We start from the raw sequence: 21,893 nt of genomic DNA on the forward strand, positions 1-21,893 counted from the left end.
TGCTTTGACTCGTGCAGGAGTCTAGGACAGCTTCTGTGTGTACGTAATGGACAGGAGCAGGAAGTAATTGATAAGCCGTCGTATTACTAGGCTGTTCTTTTTTAATATTCACAGAGGACTGATGATCACCTAAAAGATAAACACTGAGTCCTCCCCAACAAGTTTACTGTTTCAAGATTTACAGACGTGAGGCAAAGGAGAGGAATTACACACAGAGCACACACACAGTGCTCTGGCTTTTCATAAAGCAGGGTCATTGTTCCTGGCACTCAAGATACTTGGCGTGCAAACTGGTGGCAGGTTAAACTCTCATCTCAGAGCCTCGTTCTGATGGAAGCCTCGACTCCACACCCCACTCCTCCTACGGGCAGATGCTACAGTGCCAGATATCGCTAAGAGGAAATACACACACTCGTTTGAGTCCCTGTTTTTAATCCATTGGGGTGTATGCCTAGGAGAGGAATTGCAGGGTCATGTGGTAATGCCATTGAACTTTTCTGAGGAACCCTTCATCAGACCTCATGATTATTGACGTCAGTCTCCAGGGTGCTTTTTGGTGTTGTTTTTGCAACTCTATTGAGGTATCATTAACACCCTATATATTTCACCCATTGTAAGCTTGATGATTCTAATTATGCCAATAAGAGTTTACAATGATCATGTCAACCCCGTTTTAGAATATTTTCATCACCCGCCCCCGCCATAATTCCCTTGAACTCGCTTGCAGTCAAAGCCACTCCCAACCCCAGGTAACCACAGGTCTGCTGTCTCTCTGTTTCCCTTTTCCAGGCATCTCATATATATGGAATCCTAGTACAGATAGATTTATTATATAATTTTTTTTCATAGACTTTTCTTTATTGTTAAGCTGCAACATACATGGTTTAATACAACAAAAAAGCATTTAATCAAGTAAAAAATAATAAACTGAACAATAAACAAATAAACACTCCAAACAAAATATTTTCCACTGGAAACATATTAAGATTGTACAGGGTTTTGGGACCACCTTACTGCAATTTTCTTATGGGTTACTAGTCTACATGCTCCTTGTTTTCCACAATCATGCAGACGTAAATGGAAGTGTGAATGATTAAATAAATAAAAAGTTTGTTTACTGCAGAGAATCATTTCACAAGGAAGCCAAAGTCGGTTTAAGGAACAAAATTATTTAAGAAATTCTTCGTGTAGTTAGGTTCACTTTAGAATCCATGAACTTTAAGCTGTTCCTCATGTCAATACCAACCTCCAAGGGACACTGACAAATGTTTTTTCTTTGGTCACCGTGACGCTCAATCACAGTATCATTATAGGCAAAGGGGCTGAGGCTCAACTCTTTGACGCTCATGAGACCACCAACCTCTACCCCTCTCCCACTTTGTAGGTGTCACGCTTCCTTCCCTCCTACTGCTGTGAAAGCCCTCCACCTAATAAAATGTCAACTTATAATGCTGTGGGCTCTGCTCCAGGGATCTCAGGAAAGCTATTATTTTTAACTTTTACCAAGGTCAGAATGATTTAACCAAACTTCAGAGCATGGGCACTATTTCTGCCGTGAGCACACTTTTTACATCTGCTTCATTAGCAAATACCCCAAAAGAAACATTCCTAGAGATAAGAGTAAGAATCTCCCTAAGCTCCCATACCTCTGAAGCCCGCAACCTTGTACATACTAAAACCTAAGATAAAGTTTGTAATTTTCTTTTCTTTTTTTTTTAAAGATTTATATTTATTTATTTGACACAGAGAGAGACACAGCGAGAGAGGGAACACAAGCAGAGGGAGTGGGAGAGGGAGAAGCAGGCTTCCCACCGAGCAGGGAGCCCGATGCGGGGCTCGATCCCAGGACCCTGGGATCATGACCTGAGCCGAAGGCAGACACTGAACGACTGAGCCACCCAGGCGCCCCAAGTTTGTAATTTTGTGAAATGTCTTATGTCATGGTGAACTGTAACCTTTGATGTAAAAAAAAACAAAAAAACATATATAACCTTGTATCAAACCTTCTTTCTCCAGAGCACTCTCCTCTTTGTGAAGATTGTGTATCCAGGGAAGTCGTCCTCATTTGGACTCGAATAAAACTTTCTTCCTTTTTTTTTTTTTTAAGAAACTAAAAGTCTTGTTCATTTTGCTTTGACACACACCCCCTGGCCTCTCTCCCCTTCCCTCCAGGACAGCTGGGGTAGATTGCCTTTAGAAAGGTTGTTTGTCCAAGAGTCCTGGGCAAATGCCCTTGAGGTAGGAACCACAAAGGGATGAACTGCCTTCTCCATGCAGAGGGGGTGAGGGGAGTAGGGAGGAGCACAAAAAGCATGAAATAAATGAATATCTCACTGAATATGCTGCCACGCTGCTTTGCAGTCACCTACCACAAAACCGCATCAGTGAACAGCTAAAAGCAGGTTATAATTTTAGTCTTTTTATCTACACGTAGATTCCATCTACTTACGGAAGTATGAGAGGAAAAGGCACCACCCCACCAGTCAGGCTAAGAAGCAGAGCGACAACAATGACACTGTGCCCCCGGGTTACTTTTACTAATTTTAACCCTGCATCCTCACAATGGCCTTAGGCAGTAGGGGCTGAAGACCCAGATCCCTTATTTAAAGCCTGTGGAGCAAGCTCCCGTTTCAGAATTCAGAATTTTTTTGGATTTTAGAAAGGTGAGACAGTAATGTATTACAAAGTATGTAATTTATATAACATAACTCCCCAAGAGTGTCCGAAGCGGATCTCATACAAACTAAGTAATGTGTCTTCAATGAAATAAATAATCCCATGAAGTGGTCTAAAGAGTGTCAATACCAAAAAATAAATAAATAAATAAAGAGTGTCAATACCTCTTCATCAGTTGAGGTCGGGTTTTGCCGCCAAATGAACTAAGAAAGGCTTTTGGTTCTCAGAACTTTTTGGATTTTGCAGATAAAGAGAATGAGGCAAGGCAAGACCAGGTAAGTTGCCCAAGGTCTCGGAGCTAAGAAGTGGCAGGGTTGCGCAATGCTTCAGGGCCCCTCCCAAGAGGGCTGAGAAAACTCCCTCCACCACTTTCTCTACCAGAAGCTCACCTCCAACCTTACTACTCCGAGGCTGAGAGCAGCCTGTGTACGACCTTCTTCCCGCACCTCCCCGCCCCCAAATCCTCTTATACTCATTTTATCTTACCTTAATATGGTTTAAAATAGAAGGAAACCCAGTGGGAGTGGGACTCACCCTAGGCACCGCGGACAGGCTCAGGAGGGACCCTCGGGAGTTGGGTGTGGGGCCAGGGACTGACTTGCTACACCTCTGCCTAATTTTAGAGATTAATTCAAGGGTGGTGTAAAAGACCAGGCAGGGGGAACCTGACGGGAGCAGGCGGTCTTGAAAGTGAAACTAAAAATCCTTCCGAGATGCCAGGAGAGGGCGCCTTCGCCTTTTCCCATTTAGATTTCGGATTTTTTTTTTTCCCCCTTGCCTTCCAACCACTGGGCAGTTTGGACGCACAACCACGTGCTGCGTATTCCTGCTGAGCAGCGTCAGCGTCTTCATTACTAAATCAAGTTCTTCCCGCACATGAAGTCCTTTTTCTTTTTTTCCCCCCTTGGTTAGGGGTTAGAGTTTGGGTATTTTGCAGTTCAGAGACTCCAGACAATAAAACCGCAGATTTCTGCTGGGTTTGGGGTTAGGGATTAGGGTCAGGGTTAGGGTATATGCCTGGTATTGAAAGTCCTTTTTGATCTTTGGCACAGACTTACTCTCAGACCCTATCCTTTCTCAACTGTCCCCTCCGCCCTCTCTCCCTCTCCCATTTCTGTTTTCTTGTCTTGCATAGGGTCCTGGTGCCGGGCACAGGCTGCCCCACCTTGGTCGAGACCCTGCCCAGATCTTGACCTCACTATCAGTTCCCTTCTGTGTCCTGTGTCTGCGTCCTTGCTCAACCCTTCTCGCTGTGCTTAGGACACAAATTATTGTGCTTCTTCCTCGTCTTGTTTCCTCCCTTTTAATTCTATCTAATCCGGAGGCATCTTCCCTCCTCCGGTTACAAGTAGATCAGTACTTCTGCTTCCCAAAACAATCCAAATCAATCCAGTAATCCCACGGGCCTGGGGCACTTGAACTATCCAGGCGTCCACCATTGGCCTCTTCCGTGGGAACAAAGAGCCCAAGAAGCATCCTGCAGGCTTTATGTTTTTAATTAAAGGTCTATTTTAAGGGCAAAGTCGGATGGAAAGCCATGCATGCTCAGTTAACCATATCTAGATGTAAGACTTAACAGAGATCGAGGGCGCAGCGAGCCCCTGCGGCTCCGGCCTTCTAAAGGGACCCCCGCAGAGGAGACCGACTCCGCACACTCCTTTAATTAAGAAGGTATTTAAGTGAGCGCCGCGGGTCACCGCGGTTCACAGACCCACGTAGCCCTCATTTTCCAGGCTGGGGCCTCTGCGGGCACTAGCTACGCGGTGGGACTGCGGGCTGGAGGCGCGCGCCCGGAGGAGGGGGCGGGGCCTGTGGGGGCGCGGCTGCGGGGCGGGGCCTCGGAGGCGGGGCCCGGGAAATTCCCGGCGGGGGCGGGGAGGACGGCGCAGCGGTCAGCTGAGCGGCGCTGGGCGGGGTCGCGAGGCCGCAAGTCCGCCAGAGGCTCCCCGACCCCGCGCCGCTGCCCCCGGCCGGTCCCCTGGTCGGCGCCCGCATCCGAGTCCGGAGCCCTCCCCCAGCGGGCACGATGCGGAGGAAGCAGTGATCCCGAGAGCGGCCGTAGCGCGGGCGCGGGGTAAGCGGGGGCAGGGGGTGGGCAGGGGCTCGGCGAGGCGGCGGCTCCCTTTCCGCCTTGGAAGCTGTTTCCGCGGCCGCCTTCCCTGCGACCCGGAGCCTGTCGCGGTGTGGGTGGCGAGGGATGGGGCGTCCTCTTCTCCGGGACGGTTTCCAGGCCTGGGCAGAGCCTGACCTGGTGGGAAAGGGGAGCGGGGCGGCCATCCCAAAGCGACCTCCCCCCTTTTTTACCGGCCCGGCTGGCCGCAGGTGACTTCCTCTGTAGGTCACGGAGGTGGTTGGAGGGTGACATCTTCCTGCAGGTTGGGAATGATTATACAGCCAGTTCCTCATTATATGGGAAGTGGTTACAGGTATACCTCTGAGAAACAAAAACTACTCCATCTTTATGAGGTGGCCCAGGAACATTGAGGAACAGGTGACCTCTCTCTAAGGCGCTGGGACTCCTGAACAGCTGAAAGGAATCTTCATAAACCGTTGGGTCCGGGAAAGCATGTGTGTATGTGTTTTGTGTGTATATACATATATAGATCGTGAATACTCGATGAGGCTGAGAACCCCAGAGGAGTTGTTTTTACTGTCGGAAATGTGTAAGCTGGATGCAGAGTCAGCATCTCTAAGAGAAAATGAAACCCAGATTCTGGTCTAGCCTCCTCCTCCTGGTAAACTGTTGTATGGAAATGTATGCCCCAGAACTGTTGAAGGATGAAATGGAAAACAGAACCCGTAGACCAGTAAGGTGGTGGTAGGACCTCAAAAGCCTCAGATCTGGTTAAGCAGGGCAGCACTATTAACACAAGAACCAGCCCCTCCCCCTGCTCTTTGCTTGGGGAGAAAAGAGCAAGGGAACCCTGGCTACCTCCCAGGATGTGCCCAATTTGTACTGGGCTGGAGAGATCCTGCAACAGAGGCTAAGGCCAGGATCTGCCCTGGAATGGACAAGGTAAGTGAAATTTAAATGTGGCCTGGAGAGGGAGGACAGGGACTGGAATCTTCCGAGTGACTGATCTGTTTTTCTACTGGGCCACTTCTAGTGGTTCTTTGTATATTGTGTACAACGTTATAAAAATAGCGTCTTTTTTTTGTAACTGAGCTCAGGTTGCATATTATGCTATGGAATCCAACTAAACCCTCCAAAAAACAAAAACTTTATTCTTGAAAGGAATTGGCCATGGTATTACCTTCCTACAGAACCCTCTCCCCCTCTCCCTTACATGAGGTTGTACGGGCATTTTCTTCTCCAAGCCCTGCTTTTTCTGAATTTTATAGAGACTTGGACTATTTGATATGTTCTTTGGAATCAGTGGGATTAGTAAATCCAAATGAAAAGGAAGAAATTAAACTCTGTTCTTGAGAAGTAAAGTCTGTTTCGTTCAGAGGAAAGTATTATTTTGAAAGTTTTCATTTTGACACGTATATGAGGATGAAATAATAGAATGTGTGTTATGAAATGACACCCAGATACCTTTGGGGATCATAAAAGAAATGGTACTAATTTTCAAAACAAGTTTTAAAAGTTGAGCTCAAGAATCTGGGAATGAGTGCGATAGAGCTGTAGAAAAACTCATAGTACTAGCATGCTGGGTTTGTCACTACAGAGCAGAAAGTGTTTTACAAGTGCTAGACCTTAAAATACCTTGTTACACTGTATTTCCATTTCATTTCAATGAAGATTTACTGCGAGCCTGCTGTGTGCCGCTTACAAGAATAAAATAGAGACCTTCACTGATGTTTGATGGAAGGTAGACTGGAATGGGATGATTATAGGACTTTGCAGAGAGAGCCTGGTGCTACTGGGTACTGAGAGGAAAGAACAGTTTGTTTTACACAGGCCATCTATCTCAGCCGGACGTGGAACTGTCTGGTGGGTATTTGCCAGGGCAAACGTGGGGCCAGACATTTTGTGCAGAGGGGAGAACAGAGATAAGAGCAGAGAAGCAGAAGAAAGCGGGGAACTGTGAGCTCTTTGATGTGCCTTGCGAGTGAGTGGCGTGGCGAGAGGAGGTGATACGGGTGGGTAAGTGAGAGCCAGACTCTGAAAGGCCACGTTTTTCTCATTTGGGAGCTGGAACTCTGCCTTGTATGGGAAGGGTTTTCAGCAGGAGGGTGACCTCATGCCAGGAAAGAAACCATAGTGGTAGGGGGACTGCAGTAGAAAGAGGCGAGCCAGACCGCGTAGGAGACTATTCAGCAAGCATTCTCGGTGCCGGGGACACAGTGGTGCACAGAATAGACAAAAATCCTGTACTCTGTGGAGTGCATCACTATTGTAATTGAGACAAGACAAGGAGGGCCTGACCTAAGCTGGCAGGGATGGGGAGGAGGAAGAAGTACCAGCCACTTAGTGACTTTTCAGACTCAATAGAGAGAATCCAGACACTCCCAGGCTCTTGCCTTACGTGATAAGGGTAAATCCATTTCCATTTTCTGTAGGTTAGCAAATTACAAAATCAGAATACCATTTCTGGCATAAAAAGCAAAGCTTCTTTTTCCCCCTTCATAGGATACAGACTGAGTTCTTTTTCCACGATGATGATGGTTTTAGTTGATGTAATCTTGGATTCATACTCAACCCCCCCTCGTGATCCCAAACCAGAATTTGCCAATAGCCACCTATGGGCTCTGATCAAGAAATAGGTTTTTACTGTTTAAAATTAATTTATTCATGTGGGGATTGAACCTGTGAATGCTTATTAAGCCAGTTTGGAACATACCAGGACAAGGGCCTGGACTTACTCTGCATGATGCTCATTGGCCCAATGTCCAGTGGGTGGAAGTCAGTATAAGGCAGATTTCTGTTCCATACAGAATGACTTTCTAATGATGGGAATGGCCCCAGAACAGAATGGGCTGTGTTGCCTGCTAAAGTTAATTGCTCATATTTTCTGTCATTGAAGCCTTTCAAGCTTGGTGGGGATGACCATCTTCCATGGAAACCAGATAAGATATTCTTGCATTGAATAAGAAGTTGGACTGGATCATTTGTAAGGCCAATTCAGGAATAAGATTTAAGCTCATGCCCACACCCACAAAGTCAAGTCATTGCTATAATTACTTGACCTCTGGAATTAAAAATGATAATATATTTAAGAATTCAAATAGATCTGGGAATAAAATCGAGGCGATTCTTCCAGGTAGTTTGCCTTCTTCCTCACTGGTGAAATCTTGATAAATCCTGTGCTAAATTAATTCACCCTCTGTAGTTAAATATCACCTTTGCTTAGAAGTGACATGTTTCAAGGGTGCCTGGCTGGCTCAGTTGGTAGAGTATGTGACTCTTGATCTTGGGGCGATGAGTTCAAGCCCCATGTTGGACATAGAGCTTACATTTAAAAAAAAAAAGAAAAAAAATGACATGTTTCAGATCCAGGTTATGAGAAATTCTGTTATTAAAAAAAAAAAAAAGGAAAAAAGAAATTATGTTACCAGATAGAACCTTGGAATAAATGGCTTAGTTCCAATTTCTATAACCTTTGAAGATGTGTGCAAGAATTTATAATACATCTCTGTATTTGTTCAATTGAAAGTAGCTTAAGGTGATGTTAAATATTTAGAAAATTCAGCTTTCCCTAATGGGTACTCTACCAATAGACATTTTACATAAGCACTGTACTCATTACTCATAATGATGCCCCCAAAATACCTAAAATCATAGGGTGCTCTTTGGGTCACCAAAAATCAATTAAATTGCTTTTGGTAAAAATTGGTAATAAGTATTTACATTACATTACATTATGTTTGGCATATACACTAACTTCTTATTTCCTATGACATTTGAATTACCAAATAATTTTTCCTAACAATGCTAGATAATGAAGTGTTTGCTATGATTAGGACAAGCATATAATACATATGGTGGTATGGCCATGATGGTGCTGGGCTGTATGTGTTGGATGGTGGGGTTGGATCTTCCTACAAACTCAAGAATACTTTTCATGGGTTTTTGAGCCGAAAGCAAATGTAATGATCATCATTTGCTAGACAAGTCAGTAAATTATCATAAGAGCCACACATCTGGTTAAGGCACCCAATGTTTTGTCTACTGTCCCCCTTAGCATAACCTTGCTTTTCCCCCTCATGTCCTCCTAAAATCTGGGCAACCTGAAAAAGTTAGAAGCTCTGATATAACAGCTAGAACCAGTTTTAACTTTAGTGTGGCTGTGTCTAAAGGAGGTGTAAAGGAAAGTTGAAGAGGAAAAATACCTGAATAATTTTCAGGAGAAAATGTTTCTTTTCTCCCCTTCCCTCCCTTCTCCTTGCCTGCCCTCCCCTGCCCTTTCCCCTTCTCTCCCCTTTCCTCTCTCTTGGAAAAACCATTAAGGAGAAATGTGTATATAATAAAATGAAACTAAGCACATCTCTAGAGAACTGCTTAGGAACTTTTTTAAAAAAACATCTGTTGAATGTTTCCATTTACTTTTGCAAAGTGTGTTATAATCATTGAATACCTAAGCAAATTGAACGTTGACAAGTAAATGATACATATTGCAAGGATTTTTAAAATTTTTTATTTAAATTCAATTTAGTTAACATATAGTGTATTATTAGTTTCAGGGATAGAATTTAGTGATTCATCAGTTGCATAGAACACCCAGTTCTGGGGCGCCTGGGTGGCTCAGTCGTTATCGTCTGCCTTCGGCTCAGGTCATGCTCTCAGGGTCCTGGGATCGAGCCCCATGTCGGGCTCCCTGCTCAGCGGGGAGCCTGCTTCTCCTTTTCCCTCTGCCCCTCCACTTGTGCTCTATCTCAAATAAATAAAATTTTTTAAAAAGAACACCCAGTGCTCATTCTATCAAGTGCCCTCCTTAATGCCCATCACCCAGTTACCCCATCCCCCCACCCACCTCCCCTCCAGTAACCCTCAGTTTGTTCCCTAGAGTTAAGAGTCTCTTATGGTTTGCCTCCCTTTCTGTTTTGATTTTATTTTTTCTTCCCTTCCCCTATGTTCATCTGTTTTGTTTCTTAAATTCCACGTATGAGTGAAATCATGTGGTATTTGTCTTTCTGTGACTGATTTGTTTCGCTTAGCTTAATACCCTCTAGTTACATCCACGTCATTGCAAATGGCAAGATTTCTCTTTTTTTCATGGCTGAGTAATATTCCATCGCATATAAACCACATCTTCTTTATCTATTCATCTGTCGATGGACATCTGGGCTCTTTCCATATTTTGGTTATTGTGGACATTGCTGCTATAAACTTCGGGGCACATTGCAAGGATTTTATCTTTGGGTCTCTTTAGTATTCCTGTTATTTGGTAAAAACCCATTTTTATGAAATGTTAACTCCAACGTCATACTGTGTGAAAATGAGTGTTATGGAAAACCAGAAACTGGATTTCTCCAAATTGTTCTTGTCTAAATTATTTTATCCAGATTATTTTATTGGGGAAAGCAAAAGCAGTCTCTTCTAGTCACCGAATACTAAGAGCATTATACCTCTTTTCTAAATGCATTAGGATATGTAAAACATAGATACCTTCCAAAGGCTCCCAGTTGGATGGTATGCCTCGTCAGGGTTTTTCACTTCATAAATTGCCATCCTCATTAAAGCGTTCCATGAGACTGCCTCTCCTTAAGGTGGCTGCTCAGGGGAGAAGCCGGAGCCTGCTGTCCTGTCGTGGTACTATCTCTCGTGGCCTCCAGGTTCCTTGAGACCAAAAGCAGGTCACCAGGCTCTTGGGTCCAGGGGACCTCCACAGAACCCCCAAGCTTTGCTTCCAGTTGGGGATGGGGAAGAAGCATTGCACCACACCCTGTGTGTTTGGTCGCATTTTAATATATGGTCACCAAGAGCACTCCTAGGTGTTAATGATACAGTGATGTATAAGAGAGAGTGCACTTATCCTTCTTCATCTTCCATGACAAGGCTTGTCATCATCTTCACGAAGCACAAAAAAGAAAATGTTTGCCTATAGCATGTTGCCAGTTGTTATAAGAGATTCCTGTGTTTGCCCAGGTGGTAGGGCATATATAAATGGATTTGGGGTACACTTGTCTTATTTATGTCCACATTGACCCCTCTACAAAATAAAGTGGTGGTATGCTTAAAATATTCCTGTGTTTGCCCAGGTGGTAGGGCATATATAAATGGATTTGGGGTACACTTGTCTATCTTATTTATGTCCACATTGACCCCTCTACAAAATAAAGTGGTGGTATGCTTAAAATATTCTCAGAATATGCAATAAGTGAGCAAGATCTCTTGGTCTTTTTAGGATGCCTTACAGAATTATTGGATATTGAAGCCTAAATATTCAGTAGCATCTTTATTGTATTACAGGGCTGGGTTTTGGTGTTGTTAATACTCGGTTGCACCTCTTATGAAGTGACCTTGGCCGAGCTGTAACACTGCTGCGAACTCAGCTCCGTCTCCTGTAAAGTAGCCATCCGTTTGGGTTTTAGCGAGGATTAGAAACTGACATTCTGGTGCGGTGATTCAGCACGTAGTAAGCATCCAAAATATGTTCGTTCTCCCTTTCCTCTTAGCCAAAAATTCAAGAGATAAAATATGGAGATTTTTTTAACAGCTTTATGTGCAATTCACCCAAAACAAAAAGATTTGAGCTTGAAAGATTTGCATAGGAAAACCAATTTAATGATACTTTACCCATGTCTACAAATATATTTTTGGAAACCTTGAATTCCTGTTAGGATTCCCGATTCTCATGATCTCATGCTCTTCTCTTCCTCCTCCATCCCGCAGGTCCTCACCGCACCCACATACACAGACGCACATGCACACACATATACACTGAAGCTAGCATATACCTTTTTTGTTTAAAGGGAAGAACCAAAAATGTCCAAAATAGAATTGGAGAGGAGGGAGGCAACTTTTGGAATACTCACTAGCAGTTGCCCATGGATTTGCGCGACTCACAGGGACCCATTGCAGCGGGAAGACCTCTCTCTCTTCAGTTTGTGATGTTTCCCTAGGTCCTGCTGCCATGTCCCACCAACCTCTTAGCTGCCTGACTGAAAAGGGGGACAGCCCCAACGAAACCACAGGAAATGGACCCCCCAACCTGGCTCACCCAAACCTGGACACATTCACTCCAGAGGAGCTGCTGCAGCAGATGAAGGAGCTCCTGATTGAGAACCATCAGCTCAAAGGTGAGCAGCCCCTAGCCACCATGTTTCTTCATTCACGCTGGGCCTTCATGAACGGCATCTCTTTGTCAAAAGGCTTGTTGGTGAATTCCCTTCTCTCTGTTTCACTAGCAGGAGAAAGAGCACAGAGTTTAGCTTTTGGTAAGGCTAACATTGTTTCCATTGTTTACTTTGGGGATACAAGTAAGAATAAAAGGTACTTACATACCCCAGGGAAATGGCATAATGACATGTGGTCCCTTTAGAAAGAAACAGGAAGAATTACGGAGTTAGTCCTCAATATGACCTTGTTCACGGAAAGCATTCTGGGGTATCAGGCCATGGCTTCTGGCAGGACTGGTGTTTGAATCAGTCCTCTAGCTTGTGTGCCTTAGTGGAGGGACCCAAACTAGTTTTATTTTCTGGAGTCTTTGGAGGACTAGAAATGACATTAGGCCCCCGAGTCCTGTCTGGAAGCAAAAACCACTCACCTTGCTACATTTCCTGCCAACCCTGGGACCCAGGCCAAGCATGACTTCTTTGGATTTGGAGCCACGTGGTGAGGGTGGTCTTGGAGGTCGGATTCATCAGATCGAGTCTAATGTGTGACACTCTCACTCTGAACCCCGTACAGAAGCCATGAAGCTAAATAATCAGGCGATGAAAGGGCGATTTGAAGAGCTTTCAGCCTGGACAGAGAAACAGAAGGAAGAACGCCTTTTTTTTGAGATACAGAGCAAAGAAGCCAAGGAGCGCCTCATGGCTTTGAGTCATGAAAATGAGAAATTGAAGGAAGAACTTGAAAAACTAAAAGGGAAAACAGAAAAGTCCCTTGAGGTGAGCAGACTGATCAGCTGCGATTTTATTTTATTAATGTTTAGAGTGGAATCTTCCTTGTCTAGACTTCTAGGTCAAAACCTTTCACGGTTCTGGCTAGATGAGTATTTTGCATCATTTTGAAAGAGCTGTTCTTGCTGAGGAGATTGGTTGCAATTTCAAGGGTCACGTAGAGTCTCTGTTGGGGGAAGGAAATTTGTACAGTTTTGACCATATTGATTATAGTCAAAAGAAGGTTGCAGTTATAAATCTGTATTTTGTATTATAGATGGTGCAGGAGAACCTCTGCCTAGAACCATCCAAGTGTTAGTTTTTAGTTTATGTCTTTGATATAAAATTACATTAAAAAATCTATTACTGGGGCACCTGGGTGGCTCAGTTGTTGAGCGTCTGCCTTCGGCTCAGGTCGTGATCCTGGGGTCCTGGGATCGAGTCCCGCATCGGACTCCCTGCTCGGCGGGGAGTCTACTTCTCCCTCTCCCACTCCCCCTGCTTGTGTTCCCTCTCTCGCTGTGTCTCTCTCTGTCAAATAAATAAAATCTTTAAAAAAAAAAAAAATCTATTACTCCAAAATTTTACTTACTGACCTAGTCTTTTCCTAAGTCTAAAATAGAGATTCCTCACTTTACATTTTATATCTACTTTCAAAAAATGGCACAATACATGTCATGTTGTGATAGGAGGCTGTCAGGTTGCCACATTTTCATTGACCCAAAGAACCTGAGAAATGTGCTCATGGCCAAGAGTGGGTGCCAAAGATGTTAGTGAGAAAATATGTATCAGAACACATTTGAAGCATCCGTCCATATTCTGAGGCTCACTGGATATTGTTCATTAGGATGGACATCTGCTGTTCATTGTCTTCCCAACCTGGAACTTAGCAGCCCCGTGAAGGGTGGAGCACTGGTTTGATTCAGGGAGGATAGAATCCCAGACATCAGAGATGTTTCTTGAGATACCTTGAACCCTGTTGATCTCTGATTTCTTGGGTAAAGTATGCAAACAAAAAAAGATAAGGGAAAGAAAATAACAAAAAGGGGACGATATGGAATAACCTAAAGAATGAAAATTTGTTTAGAGAACTGTATTGTGGTTTATGTCAGTGCTTTACTCATCAATCCCTGCTCATGGGACAGTGTGAACATTCTGCTTTAATAAACTTACATTTGTGTGGGAAATGATTCATTGTTGATTAGATTTATCACATCTGATGCTTCAATTTGTCTTACAGTTCAAAGAACATTAAGTCACTTCTTTGAGGGAAATCTCTCAGCATCTAAATATTTGCAAGGTAGAATACTCTAAAGAAATTATCACCTAGGATATATGAATAATTTTCTACTCTCTGTAAGAAAATGTCTTTTTATTTATCTGAGAGAGAGAGTGTACAAGCTGGGGGGAGGGGCAGAGGGACAAGCAGACTCCCCACTGAGCACAGAGCCCAACATGGGGCTCGATCCCAGAACCCCAAGATCATGACTGGAGCCAAAGTCAGATGCTTAACTGACTGGGCCACCCAGGTGCCCCAGAAAATATCTCACACTGTTTTCCTCCTGTGGCTTTTGGGATGTGAGCTGACAGTTGGCATCAGCCTGTTGGGGCCTATCACATTGAAGCCCAGAAAGAAGCTTCCAGAAGCAGTTTGTCTGCTTGAAATAGTTTATGTATGGGTTTTCCTAAAAAGTATTAGAAGAAATTGAGAACAGAAGCTGGAGCTCTGGACAGCTTCTTTCAATGCAGAAACAAGCTGTAAGCAGGACTCAGAAGAGGGTCCTTGGGACAGAGGACATGGGTACTTGGACAAAGAGACATTTATGGCTCTTTAAAACCCTTGGTCATCAGCTTTCTCCTCCAAAAATGTGCCTCCTAGGCCTCCCTATTGCCTCCCTGCCTCTTCTTTCATTTTTATTTCGTGGACCGATTGAGGTGATGTGTAAAATTTAGGCTGTCATCTTCCTGACTTAAAGCTCTCACAGCTTCTGACTTTTCTCACTCTTGCTGACCCATCCTTGCTGCGGTCTCTCCAGAGAATCCCTCCAGCCACCAGGGCCTCTCACGTGTTCTGTGCCATACAACGAAAGAGAATAGGGAATTTCTTTTGGAGATCTGCCTTCTGATCTTCAGGGTGAGGCTGAGGCATTCATGGCTCTGTGCAATTTCACAGAATTATACATTATTATCATCTGTAGAGAGAACTTTTTAACTTTTAATGGTACAGATTGCTAGGCAGAGATCATTAGCTGGATGTTTCTTCTAGGATTATAAAATGCGTGGTAGTCTGGGCGGATTTCTGGGACAGCAAGATGGAGACATACGGGTACACAAGGAGAGCTGTTGTGTTGCATGAAGGTCAATGGTGGGCCCTTGAAAGTGATGAAAGACAGTAACAAATCACGGAGTTGAGGTTGATCATAAATAAAAGGTGTGAGTTCTAGTCCAGGAAGGGAATGGAAAGAGTCGGTAGTAAAATGAAGAGATATTTAAAATATTATCTTGTGAGGTGTTTTATGGCCAAATAAATAGATTTGGAATTTCCCAAGGATAGTGAAAAGATCCTCACCCTTGCAAAAAAGAAAATTAACCTGACAAGTCTAAGATTCTAGGATCATGGCCTTATATCCCTCGTCCTCAGACACTTGCTTAAAACTCTGTTTCCTACTCTTACACCAAGGTGGTTTTACAATATTCCATTCTGGGGTGCCCGAGTGGTCAGTCAGTTGGGCGTCTGACTCTTGATTTCCGCTCAGGTCATGATCTCGAGGTTGTGAGATCGAGCCCCACGTCGGCTCTGCAGTGGGTGTGGAGCCTACTTAGGATTCTCTCTCTCCCTCCCTCCGCCCCTCCCCATCCCCACTAACATGCTCACTCTCTCTTTAAAAAAACCCCAAAAACCAGCAATTCTATAAAATGTCCTCAGAGGGGTCCAGCAGGAAAATGTGAAGATTCCTAATAGAGCATGGCCTTGCCCTTACCTGCTTGCTTCCTAGTTCCAGGCTAAGCAGTGCCTCTCCTTTGACTGTTTCCACCCCTTTCACAGTACATTTCTTTGGCATGAGTCATTACCAAGAGAGGATGCCCACGCTGATAACCTTTCCTTGCACACCTAACTCTTCAGCTTCACAATGAGTTCTTTTCTCTTAGGCCTGTGGTCGTTTTCTGGCAAGGGAATGCTCCCAGTGAAGGAAGAGCATGATCTCAGTGGTGTGAGAGACGCTCCCATGCTGCATGTTAATACCTTTCCCTCCAGGTTTTAATATTTCATGGACCAGCTGGTTTATGCATGTCCTTTCTGATGCTTTTTGGTTCTACTAACAGCCTTTGGGTCTGTTTCTGGTTCCTTAGGAAATCTGTCACGGAGATGGGTGTGCATATGTGCATGTTTGTGTGTGTGTGTGTGTGTGTGTGTGTGTGTGTGTGTGAGAGAGAGAGAGAGAGAGAGAGAGAGAGAGAGAAAGAGAGAGAGAGAGGGAATTGTGTTGTAGTTCTCTGATAATCTCAAGTATATATTTCTGGTGGCACCAGGCCCGTAAAAGCAATGAAGGTTTCCTGAGGAGGAAATCGAAGAGGCCTCGTAGGTCACGGCTGGAAGGGACCACAGAGACCACAAGGGACCACATTTCCCTTTCTAACCTGAGAAAATGGAGGCCAAGACATTAAGCAAATCCGCTCAGGGCGTCGTAACCAGGGATTAGCAGGGTGTGGACTGGAATCTGTTTTCTCTGCTCCCAAATGAAAACACTGCATCTAAACAGGCCCTTTCTCCTACGACTTTGTCATGTGCAGTGATTGTAACAAGAGGAACGCAACACGTACTTGGTATCAGTGAAATAGAAATATTTGTTCTTCATGTTTATATAGGCTGAAATTTAATTTTTTTTTACCTTTAGTAGCAGCCTCTGAATTTTCAGTTTTCTTATTTCTCCCCGGGCTTACTTTTAGCAAACCTAAAAACACCAACATAGAGTATAACAGCCACCAGCCTGCATGCCTGAGAGAATTTTGGACTTTCCATTGTCCTTTGCCATTCACGTATCAAGTAATGAAATGTCTTGGTGCTTTGGCTTCAAACAGTACATGACAAATATGGGGAAAGTAAGGGTAGGTCTGCCTTTGTGGGAGGAAAAAAAAAGGCGAGCTTTTTGTCCCTATTTTCTGAGGTTTTGGACGACAATTTACCAGTCTACCACTGTCAAAGTCTGATTGGTTATTTTCATATCAGATTATCCCATGTGCTGAGGAAGACTTTCTTTCTTGTCATGAGGTTATTTTAAGTTTCTATTGTTTGAATATAATAATGTAAAATCTTCCATTTGAAGTGTTACATCAAAATATATCCCCAAGAGAAGGCTAGAATTTTCTACCATAAAGCGTAGCTGCCTTGCCAGTGGGTGTGGGGACACTTGGGTTTGATGACCAGGTGTTAGTTTGGTTCACTGATTCACCTTGTTTCTCGTCATTTCCAGGACCCCACTGGGGACTCCAGAGTCCCCAGGGCAGAAGCAGACCAGGAACTGGAACAGCTGAAGACCCAGGTGGCCTATCTCCAAGCTGAAAAGGCAGATCTGCTGGGGATTGTGTCAGAACTCCAGCTCAAGCTGAACTCGGGCGGCCCCCCTGAAGACTCCTTTGTTGAAATCAGGATAGCTGTGAGTGTCCTGGTTTTGATTTAGTTTTAAGCAAATTACAAAACCTCACCTAGACACCTAGATTACCACCATGTCTTTTCAACACACGGAAGCCAAACTGAGGGGTGGGGGGAGGAGGGGAGTTTCAGCATCAATATCACCAAGATAAATTGGCTCTTTTTTTTAAGTATGACATAATCCTAGGGGCGCTTGAGTGGCTCAGCCAGTTAAGTGTCTGACTCTTGATTTCAGCTCAGGTCACGATCTCAGGGTCATGAGATCCTGCTTGGAGCATGGAGCCTGCTTGGGATTCTCTCTCTCCCTCTGCTCCTACCCCTGCTCACGCACGTGCTCTCTCTCTGTCTCGCTCTCAAAAAAAAAAAAAAATATATATATATATATATATATATATATAATACTCATGAGGGTTATCATGGCTGAAATGGAAGACTATTGATTACCTTTTATGACAAAAGAGATAGAGCTTTTTTTTCCCCCCTTCCCATAGGTACTGACAAATCAGACATTTTGTGATCTAAAAAACCAAAACAGAAACATAAACTTTTTTTTTAAAGATTTTATTTGACAGAGAGAGACAGCGAGAGAGGGAACACAAGCGGGGGGAGTGGGAGAGGGAGAAGCAGGCTTCCCGCTGAGCAAGGAGCCCAATGTGGGACTCGATCCCAGGACCCTGGGATCATGACCTGAGCCGAAGGCAGACACTTAACTGACTGAGCCACCCGGGTGCCCGAAACATAAACTTTTTCAGACCAGGTCCTTAGCTGTGTCCAGTACTGCACTTAGGCGAGCAGACTCATGAGCAGATGCGGTAAACTGATGGCTTTAAAACACTTTTTAATAATAGAACCCTCTTTTCAAACAAGCCTTACAAGGAACCTTGGTTGGGCAGTGAAGAAAAGAAAGGGCAGAGACGCTGGGGTTGTGGTTGAGGGTTGACCTTGGCTTTGCCCCCACGTCTAACAGCAGCTGCCTGGGCACCTCCAGGAGCTGAGTGTGAAGCCCCCGGTGTCTGACACATTTATGTGGAACTGAAAATGAAGTGAGCTCGGTGAAGTAGCGTGTGCCGGCCCGTTCTGAGCACATGAGGAGCATCTGCTGGGGCCGTATCTGGGTGTGCGGGCGGTCCTGCTCAAGAGCAGGGCAGGTAGATGAGCACAGAGGGGCCTCTCCTTCGTCGCTGCTCAAAGACACTGAATAGTGAGGGAGAAAAACACACAAGGATAAGATCCTCTGTGATACACACTGGCATTTTAGCTTTGTCAGACCGTACATATGACACAGGAAAAGAGATGGTGTCTCCGAGAGAGGAAAGTGGACCTTGTAGACAATGCGTGGGGAGCTTATAAAAAGCTGAACTCCTGGGCATGTTGGAATTATTCGCGTGTGACTTTCCAGTACGTTTGCTGCACTGAAGAGTAGTAGGATGGGGAAATGGCAAAGTAGGAACTTTGCCACCCATGCTCCCTAATAAATCTTTGGGTGCATTCATAGCAGCCGAAATCAGGAGAATTAAAATACCAAATGGAAAGCACACTTTGCCAGAGTACCCTCTCTGCAGATGACCAAAGATTGTGAAACGCAGGTTTGATCAAACAGCTTTCACCTTCTGCAAATACCTGGCAAAATTCAGGAAGGCCAAGGAGCGTATGAGAAGTTTCCAAAAGAGGCTTCTTCCTTTGGGGTGAATGGTTAACATAATCTGCTCCTTCACTGATCCGATGAGTGACAGTTATTTTTAGTGTAAACATGCTTTTCTTGCCTTGCTTCTGTGAACTGGAAAACACTGCCCAAGATTTAGGAAAAATGTACATGATCAGAATTATCTAGAACCATCTTTGTCCATGCGTTTTTGGAAGATTTTCCCGCTAGCTCATTGGAATATTAATGTCTTTCATATCACTTAACTGGTCTTGGACTTCTTGTTCCCTTAAGTGGCCCACGATGTATACAAATTTCTGCTAGGAGCTAACTTTGTGCTTTGTGAGCTCTGCCTACAGAAAGCAGCCTCTTTTTCAACATTGCTTCAGCAAGTTCTGACGTTTTGCATTTTAAAGGCCTGAGCAGGGAAGGTGTGTGGAGGCGGCACCAGCTGCATGTGACCTTCACTTGGGAGAGAAGGGAATGAGCTGCCAAGGAGAAGGAGGAGATAAGTTTTCATGTGTTTGGGGTCAGGTTGGCTGTTCTGGATGAGAGACCAATCTTCACGCCTTGGCCTAGATATTTATAATCCTGACAGGGTGCGCAGGGTGAGGGAAGGCTAAATTCCCATTCCATTTCAGTGACCTCATTGAAACATCTCCCATTTAAATGTCGGTAGCTTCCTTGGGTTGCAGGTCATCCAGATCCTCGATCTTACTGTCTTTTTCTCTCTCTCTTTTTTTTTAAGATTTTATTTATTTATTTGACAGAGAGAGACACAGCGAGGAGAGGGAACACATGCAGGGGGCGTGGGAGAGGGAGAAGCAGGCTTCCCGTGGAGCAGGGAGCCCGATGTGGGGCTCGATCTCAGGACCCTGGGACCATGACCTGAGCCGAAGGCAGACGCTCAACGACTGAGCCACCCAGGCACCCCCTTTTTCTCTTTTGATAAAGAATTTGTCTTGCGGACATTATCATGGTAAAGCCCTTTCATTTCTGCCTTTATAGGAAGGAGAAGCAGATGTGGCGGTGAGAGAAATCAAGACGAGTCCTGGGCCCGCAAGAACTGATTCCACTGACACGTATGTGAAGACGGGCTAGGGCCGGTGGAGACACCTGTCGGGCAGTCTTGTCGCTTGCAGCTCGCCGCGGGGAGGTCAAACATCCTGGGCTGCAAAAATCGATTCTTGCTAACTTAAGCCAGCACCTTTTAAGACCGTCCGGTTTGAATGGGATTTAGTGTTGTAGCCCAGGCTAGCAGAGGATAAAAACAGCGTGTGGCGCCTCTGTAGACAAACTCAACCCTCCCCACTCTGTTTAGAGGTGTTTCATCTCCCATAAGATGAGAAGTGAAGACAAACTTGTTCTTAATCAAAAGACTCAGGCTTGCTAATTTGTTTACCGGTAGAGTTTGACCTGGCCTGGGCTGTCAAGCCCGATAAGTGGGATGTTATCATTTTGTCTTCCCTGCTCATTCCCGAGGATAAGCCCAGGTGACTGATCCTGGGTAATCTCCTCTAGTGAGGACTGGGAGTGCTCTGAGTCACTGTCTTACCCAGTGGCCAGAAGTCTTACCTGTGGAGTCTCGAGTTGACCTGTTCTAAGTAGACATTAGGAAGCAGACATCTTAAATGGCGGTGTGTGGGGCAGGGGGACGGGGGGCTTGGCAGAAGAGATGGCAGAGGAGCTGGGCATTCGAGACTCTCACCCGGAAGCCTGTACGCAGGTTACTGCTGGGTCAGTCTATTTGAAAGAGACTGTTATTACCGGAAAATTTCTCTAGGAATCTCTTCTGTCATAGGCTTTAAATACCTTTTTTTCTGTAACATGACGAATGTACTTATAAAACATGAAAATGGGCAATTTCCTTTTTTCCCAATTATGCTCCCAAGCCCTTGCATCAGGGAGAAAATAAGTGTTAGATAATATTCTTTCATCAACCAGGGCAGTGGGCATAAGTGAAAGTTGCACTTTGCTTAGTTAGCAGTCCCTCGGCTTTCCCCCCGACTGTTTTTATTAATATCGAAAGACTTTTCTGGAAGTGGTGGGAAGGAAAAAAGCCCTGTTTGAAATTTCCGAGCCACTTCCTCCTCATTTATATCCACCTGCTAAAACCACTTCCTCTTTTAAGCCACAGGTTGGTTGGTTGTTTTTTTTTTTTAAGATTTTATTTTTAAGTAATCTCTACACCCGACATGGGGCTCGAACTCATGACCCCGAGATGAAGAGACACACAACTCCTCTGACTGAGCCAGGCAGGAGCCCCGAGCCACAGTTAATGTTTTAATAACAGCTTCCTTACCTCGTTTGAAGGTGTATTAAGGAGTCAGAGATTGATTTCTGGGTGCAGAGCTCGGAGTCGGGAACTGGGATTTAATCCCGGCTGTTTATGAGACGTGTGACCTTGGACATGAGCATCAGTGCGGTCACCCGGGACGTGTAGCTGCCGTACCAGTGGTCCTGGTTTTGTTTGCCATCCCACCCCTTCTCGGTATAATCAGATTTCAAAATCAGGGAAAATATTTCACATACCAACGGTGCCTACATTTCTCGCTGTAATGATTTGAAATCAAAAACAAAAAGTGCTTTCTTCTCTTGACTTGAGAATATCAAGTTGAAGAAAGGCTGGCGGTCCGCATGTTGCCAGGCAGCACGCATGTTCATGTACTTTGTATGACTGGTCCTCTTTGAGACTAGTTCTCTGGGAAGGCCGGGCGCTGGAAACCAGGGCCACCTCTGTTCCCGGGGGCCCTGGGGTCTGATGTTGTGGGCACACTGGCTGTTTGGAGGAAGCGAGCATGTACAGCGCAAGGTGAGCCTACCGGAGAGCCCCCGCCCCTCTCCCCGGAGAGCGTGGAGGAGTGTGAGCCTGGTGGTCGCATGACCAGCTGCGTTTGGCCTGTAAATGAGAATTATTTGGAGAGTGTTCTGGGA

General features: G+C 44.9%; 1 protein-coding gene across 4 annotated transcripts in view; it reads left to right on the top strand.

The window, feature by feature from the left end:
- Positions 1–4,550: 4,550 nt before the first annotated feature.
- The window catches only part of OPTN (optineurin), a 52,703-nt gene continuing 35,360 nt past the window's right edge, over positions 4,551–21,893 (top strand). For all 4 annotated transcript variants that reach the window (XM_032425658.1, XM_032425656.1, XM_032425657.1 and 1 more), the window contains exons 1-5: positions 4,551–4,750; positions 11,686–11,862; positions 12,473–12,675; positions 17,139–17,321; positions 19,968–20,041. In XM_032425658.1, the coding sequence (XP_032281549.1) occupies positions 11,697–11,862; positions 12,473–12,675; positions 17,139–17,321; positions 19,968–20,041 (626 nt within the window). In that variant the 5' untranslated portion in view covers positions 4,551–4,750; positions 11,686–11,696. The remainder of the gene's footprint in view (positions 4,751–11,685; positions 11,863–12,472; positions 12,676–17,138; positions 17,322–19,967; positions 20,042–21,893) is intronic.

This window comes from Phoca vitulina, unplaced genomic scaffold (assembly GCF_004348235.1).
Source record: "Phoca vitulina isolate PV1807 unplaced genomic scaffold, GSC_HSeal_1.0 scaffold33, whole genome shotgun sequence".
Taxonomy (NCBI): domain Eukaryota; kingdom Metazoa; phylum Chordata; class Mammalia; order Carnivora; family Phocidae; genus Phoca; species Phoca vitulina.